General features: G+C 46.3%; 1 protein-coding gene across 1 annotated transcript; it reads left to right on the forward strand.

Annotated features, from left to right (window-relative positions):
- Positions 1 to 311: 311 nt before the first annotated feature.
- On the forward strand, positions 312 to 6,302 carry fgf18a (fibroblast growth factor 18a; the record flags this gene model as incomplete). The annotated part of the gene is made up of 5 exons (XM_079250021.1): positions 312 to 343; positions 3,755 to 3,794; positions 3,930 to 4,107; positions 5,809 to 5,915; positions 6,030 to 6,302. 5 exons carry the CDS (start codon positions 312 to 314, stop codon positions 6,300 to 6,302), a joined length of 630 nt encoding a protein of 209 aa, XP_079106147.1.
- Between the last annotated feature and the right edge of the window lie 257 nt (positions 6,303 to 6,559).

Here is a 6,559-nt window from a genome sequence, read left to right on the forward strand (position 1 = left end):
GTCCTAACTCTGCTTCCCCGCCCATCAGTCCCTCAACCGGTCTGGACAGCTGTTTAAGGTTGCTCAGCGGTCAGTGTGGCACAGTTACACCAACTTATACCCCACCTTGTCCGTGCCCACACATTACCCACACCGGGGGAAACCGGGGCACACCGCCGCCGATGCCAACAGGAGTGACCGCTGACTCTTTGACTCTGCACAACATCCTCCGGATTCAAAACACAGAGGGAAACTCTCCGGACTGTCGGACTGGCTCAGAACAAGCGAGGAGACTGTCTTTGGGCCAAGTTCCATAGTGGAGGGGGGAAGCAATGTGGCCCCTTCTTTCCACGTTGACCGTCTTGTAAGTTACTAAAATCACTTTTTCATGTTTTTTTAAATGATATCTCTGCACAGGTGATCTGTCAACTGTTCTTTTTTTGGGGGGTGGGATAGCTTTAGCTACAGGTGAAAATGATGAAGGGGAAGGTTAGAACGTGTAAACATTACATTACTGCTCAGCAGTCCCCATGAAAATATGCCATGGAAGGGCCTGTTTTGATTGGCTGACAGTTCAGGGTCACTGGGTCAGAGTCAGGGCCATGTTACTCATAAAACCTGCCATAAACATCTCCATCACCATCTGCACTTACTTCAGAGATGGCCAGACTGGTCTCAGGAAAGACCATTTTCCCATCGCCAAGAAAATGTTTTTTCCCCTATTGAAAATATTTCAGAAGTTGAGTCAAATATCACAGGCTTTATCTACTGGGATAGGAAAATGATAAAGTGCCAGGAGCAAATCTCAGGGAGGAGAATACAGACTCAGTGGGCTCGAGTTTGCCCATTTGAGGTGTGTCTTGTTAAAAGCCAAGGGATTTATTTTTCTTCCTTTCTGTCGGCTGTACTTCTCCCAGATGGCAGTCATCTCCAGATACCTCTCATTCCTCACACAACCTGGACAGGGTGTGTGCTGCTGCATGTGTCTCCGTGCCTTTCTCTTTCTTTGTCTCCCTCACCCTCTCTCCACTTATTCACCTAACTGCCTACATCTGTCTTCCTGTCTCCCTCATACCCCCCTTTTTTTCCATAGATACTTCCTCAGATAAAAAAAAAAGAAGTATGAATTAATAACTGATGAATGATGGTGCCCCTGGCTGCATCTGAAGAGGAGCATTTCACTGTTTAGTCTGCTGGTTTTACTGCAGGTCTCTCAGAGCCAGTCACCTCTCCATTCATTGCCTTCTCATCTATCAATATTCCCACAACCATTTCTCTAAATCAACCTGCTTTTTACCTATTTGATCGTAAGCTTTCAGTTGGTGAGAAAAGCTGTGGGCCTTTAGATGTAACAACTTGTCAATGCTCCTCACCAAAAAGCCATATTTCCATGTCTTGGCACTCTGCTTTTCTTACCATTGCTACATCCCAGGCCTTCATATTGCTCACACCCCCAATAACCTAAGCGGTGTTGTAAAACAAGGCCTGCTGGAGAACATTTGAAACTGTTGCTCTGTACTGAAGCCCACTCCTTCAGCGTTGGCCGACCATGTTAACCACTGCTACACACGGCTGAAACCGCTGCTCTGTGCTGAGTCCCACAGGTCAACCACTCTCACTCTTCACTGGTGCCCTGTCCGCAGCGCTGAGGCCTGCTTGTCTAACCGCAGCCTCCATATGGTTGATCTGCTGGGACGCAGGTTTATGATGTCAGATGGTTGCTTGTTTTGGCAACCAGCCCGGGCACACCGGGCTTTCCCTCACTCCATACACCTTCTGTCTTTGCTCTCGCCGCTTTTTCTCTCTGCTTTTTTTATTTTCTCGTTTTCTCATACCTCCCCTAACCACCGGCTGATCCTGTCTCCCTCTATCCTCTCTCCTTCTCTGTTGCTCTGTGGCTGGCATAATATGGAGTGTCTGTGGTTTTTGTGGGAGCGGGGGAATCCAATGCTGAGGCACTTTTCCTACAGCGTCCTCGGCAGCAGTGCAGCCATGGTGTTTTAACAGCTGAGAGTCCTCACAATGCACAGGCGCTCGTGTTTTTTCGGCTGCGCAGGCAAAATGTGAGGGCCAAACGCTCTGCTGCATTTCCCAGGATGTCTGCATCTATTAAGACGAGTCAGGAGCCAACACACTGGTTATGGAAGAGAAATGGGACTGAGAAAAGGGGAAAGGAAACGAGAAGCTTGTGATTGCATGTGTGTTTAAGTCAGGAGGCAGTGCCATGTGGAACAGTGTGCATAAGTTTAACACCTCCCTTCCCATTATTTGCCTTATGTCTACTTCTCACATCACTTCACATTCTGTGGTTACATTTCTATCGCTCATCTTACCACTTTTTCCTCTCCTTCCTTTGATATGTGTTACCTCCCCGTTTTCTCTTGTGCATCTGCCTGTTCTTTCTTTATTTTTTTAAATCTCCGGGCTCTTTTATTCTCTCTCTACTCGGCCTCTTTGACTTCATCTCCCCTCTGTTTGTTCTTACATCACCTTCCTCTGCCCTGTTCTCGCTCTGTGCCGTTGTGTACCTTTCAGTCTACCTTTCTCTCCTCCTTGCTATCTCCCTCTCTCAGCATGTCTTTGCTTGGGCCCAGCTGTCAGCTGCCTGCTCCGCCTGTATACACAAATTCACCCTGCACACATCTGCACATCTGCGTGCGTGCGTGCCCATGACAGCGTGGAGGAGTCGCCTCGCTAACCCTAAACATAAAGGAAGATTGGAGGCAGAGAACGATAGGAGAAAGGTAGAGTGGACAGAAAAGACTGGGAGAGAGAGAGATAAGTGCGAGGAGCAAAAGGGAGGACGGCAAGTCAAAGAAAGAGAGGAAAGAGGCATGCAGAAAGATAGCAAAAGATGAGGTGGGGAAAGACAAAATTCATAGAATTTCTTTTCAGCCCACACACTTGGTTATGAACTTCATCAAGTTTTCAGCCACTAATTCAGAGCTGTTCAAGGACTGCCAAAGTAGATTTTGCAACACAATCACTCCCTTACTAAAGCTGTAAATAACTTGTGATACATCCAAGGTCAAGGTCTACACCTCAATTAAGCAATGTGATAGAGTGAGAGGAATTTTAATTGTAACTATAACCAGCTGTAAATTCTAAAAATGTTCCTAAAGGTTCAATCGATGAATGATTACTCGGAAATAATGAACAGATGCAGCTGTTGGTGATGATACTCAATAACTGTCTGATGCATCAACTCGAACTTCTTCTTCCATAAGTCATTACTGTGCTTGTCTTGGTTGCTCATGTTCTCACATATTCATAGCATCTGTAAATGTAAGCAGTCTGCAGCTCTCAGAAGCCACATCACAGCAGAGCATTCACCTGTAGTCCAGCCCAGCTGTCTACATACTCAGAGCAGCCAAATGAGCCAACCCATTTCCTTAGATGTCCGAACCAAAGCATGTTCTTACTTGCCTTGGCATGTTTGCCAACCTGCTACAATCCAATCAGGTCATTTGCAGGCCAGATTTTGGTGTGGCGAAAGTCACAGATGGGTCAAAAAGTGGGTTTGAACAGAAGGCTGGTAACGTTACTATAAACACAGCTCTGGGTGTTGTCGGTCAGCCCATTCCTGGACATCTGCCTGTCTGTATGTCAAGCTGCTGCGCCAGCCGTACGCCCAGCAGTATGAGTAATCATCCAAGAAGGAAATGAGATGTTGAACAGAGAGAAAGGCAGAGAAGAAAAGGATGGAAATGATGGTGTCATGCCCAACTCTTCCAACATTCAATATTCTATACTCATCTGTTTTTACTTTTTCCAGATGTATCCAGATGTTGCTGGTGATGTGCAATCCATTGCAGGTGAGAGTCGGTATGCATGACAAAGAGGGATTGTGCCGTATAAAAGACAAGTTGTATATTTGTTTTACGTCCAGTTCTTCAAATGTGTTTGAAATTTTTCTGCCAAACTCTGGATGTTTGTGGGTGTTCCAGCAGGTGCTCGGTGTGGATGGAGTCAACTTCAGCGTACATGTGGAGAACCAGACGCAGGTGCGAGACACCATGAGTCGGAGACACCATCGAGTCTACCAGCTCTACAGCCGCACCAGTGGCAAACACGTCCAGGTGCTGGGCCGCAAGATCAGCGCCAGAGGAGAAGATGGAGACAAATATGGTAAGACACGAATACACACCCACAGTGGAAACAACACCAGTGTTTCCATCTAAAATGTAATACTCGCTTGCATGCACGCATACGCTCACACCATCTACCATCTACAAGTACAAAGACTTAAAGGTTGACTGAGTGCATGCATGAATGGAGACAGAATGCAACTGTGCAGGCACTCTCACAAAAGCACACACACACACACACACACACGGGGCACCCCAGGCTTTGACAAGGGGGCAGTGGAGCTTGTCTTGGGAGTACAAAGACCTTATCGACTGGTCGCTGACTCAATGATTCACAAGAAAGCAAAAGACAGAAAAAAAGGTGTTTGTGAAAAACGTGCGAGTTAGAGGAAGAAGCCTGGCAGGTAGAGTGTTGGACCAAGTGTTAGAAACTAATCACCTTCATCGATCCCTCCATTGATTTTTCATCCTTCTTGTTGTCTCCTTTGGATTTCAAACAGGAGGCTTCCTATCCCTCCCTCCATCCATCCTCTAACATTTTTCTCTGTCCATCCCCCACATCTTCCCCTTCCTTGGTCTGTAATGAAAGCTATCCCATTCTTAAACCACTAAGAATCGATGAAGAATAGAAACCCAAGCTGTAAAGCTTCATAGTTCTGTATGTGGCCTTGCAGGGGGCTCAAGAGGCACATCCGTTCCATTTATGAGTATGTCAGGACTATACCACACCACCTCATACCAAAGATGGGACTACAGGTCCAGAAGCTTGTCTATTTGTCATCCTTTTTCTTTCCTTTTTTTTGGACAAATACCCTTTTAGAGATAAAACATGAACCAAAAACTTACCAAGGATTACAAGAACCTTTTACACTTTGGATCCAAGAGCAGAATCAGATCAAGTGAAGCAAGTCCACATCAGTATAAGCATGAAGTGTAAGAGCAGTAAGGAGATGAGAGTAGAGTTGGGGGAAGAGAGATGAAGAGGGCAAGAGGGAGGGAGGTATTGATTTCTCCTGACCCCTTTGTTGACTAAGGTCATGTAGGAACCGTTTTAGGGATTTATTTTTAAACTGGCACAAGCACTCTCCAAAGATGTGTAGTTAGTGAAGCGGTACTGCCTGGAAGGATGAACATGCATCATGCACCTGCACACACACTCACACAAACGCACAGGAGCACACGCACACATCTTAAAACAACAGTATCACAGGCGCTCAGTATGAGCGTTCTCCCGTTCCCCTCAGCCCACCACGCTCCCTCTTCTTTTGGCTGTTATCTTCTTTTTACAAGGCCCATTTGCAGTCAGTGGCCTCGCATCCATGTGTGTGATCGGCCGTATCTGACAACCATCTGTCCAGCCACTGACATTTACATCTGTCTGTGATTTATTAGTTCACTTAATAGCAACTATGAATCCTAAAACTGTGACTCAGCTTGAATGCGTTATCTGCTTTAATAGAGCTGGTTAAAATTTAATGCTGGCTGGTAATTTGTGGCTATTAGTATGACACTGCTTGGCTGTGGGATCTGTCAGTTTAAGCTTGAACAATGTCCTTTTCAGACGTAAGACACCTCAGGCAACCTGGAAGAAGATTGAGATTATCTTTTTTCTTCTCATATTTGTGTTGTGCAAATCTATAAGCATACCACATGCATACAATATGCATCATACTGTGTTGTATTTATTCACATTAAGTGTGGCTCTAATGTCTGTCTGTCCCTCTGTCTGTCCCTTCACAAGCCCAGCTTGTAGTGGAGGCAGATACCTTTGGTAGCCAGGTGAGAATACGGGGCAAAGAAACCAACTTCTACTTGTGCATGAACCGCCGCGGCAAACTGGTAGGAAAGGTGAGACTTCTTTTTAAGAGACATGTTGAGGAAAATTAATCATATCTTATAATTTCCTGATCAGCCTTTCTTTGTGCCCATGTGTGTCTACCTTTGTTTTCTCTGCTCTCTCAGAAGGCCAGTAACCGAAGCGCAGACTGCGTTTTTGTGGAAAAGGTTCTGGAAAACCACTACACAGCTCTGATGTCGGCGCGCTATGCGGGCTGGTACGTTGGCTTTACTAAAAGAGGGCGTCCTCGCCGAGGTCCCCACACTCTCCCCAACCAGCAGGATGTACACTTCATGAAACGCTTTCCACCTGGGGAGCAGCCTGACCTCACCACCCCCTTCCGCTTCACCACCGTTAGTAAGCGGGGCAAGAGAGTGCGCGCTACTGGGCCCCGCTAGTAGTGGCTAACGCTAGCACCCACTGTCTTGTCATCCTTGAGCCTGCCAATTGCTAACCCAGTCATCTCTTATGTCACGCATGACTGACCATCTCCCTTCGTTGGGACAAATATTGACCAGAAACTTGATGAATCATTCATGGGGTTTAGCTTTATACGTCCTAATTTGCCACTACAAGCCCCTAGTTAGTGATTATTTCTCTTTTGTTCCCGTACTGGACCAAGTCGACGATAACTCATCTAATGCTGGACCTGGTC

This window comes from Telmatherina bonti (genome assembly GCF_933228915.1).
Source record: "Telmatherina bonti genome assembly, chromosome: 12".
NCBI lineage: Eukaryota > Metazoa > Chordata > Actinopteri > Atheriniformes > Telmatherinidae > Telmatherina > Telmatherina bonti.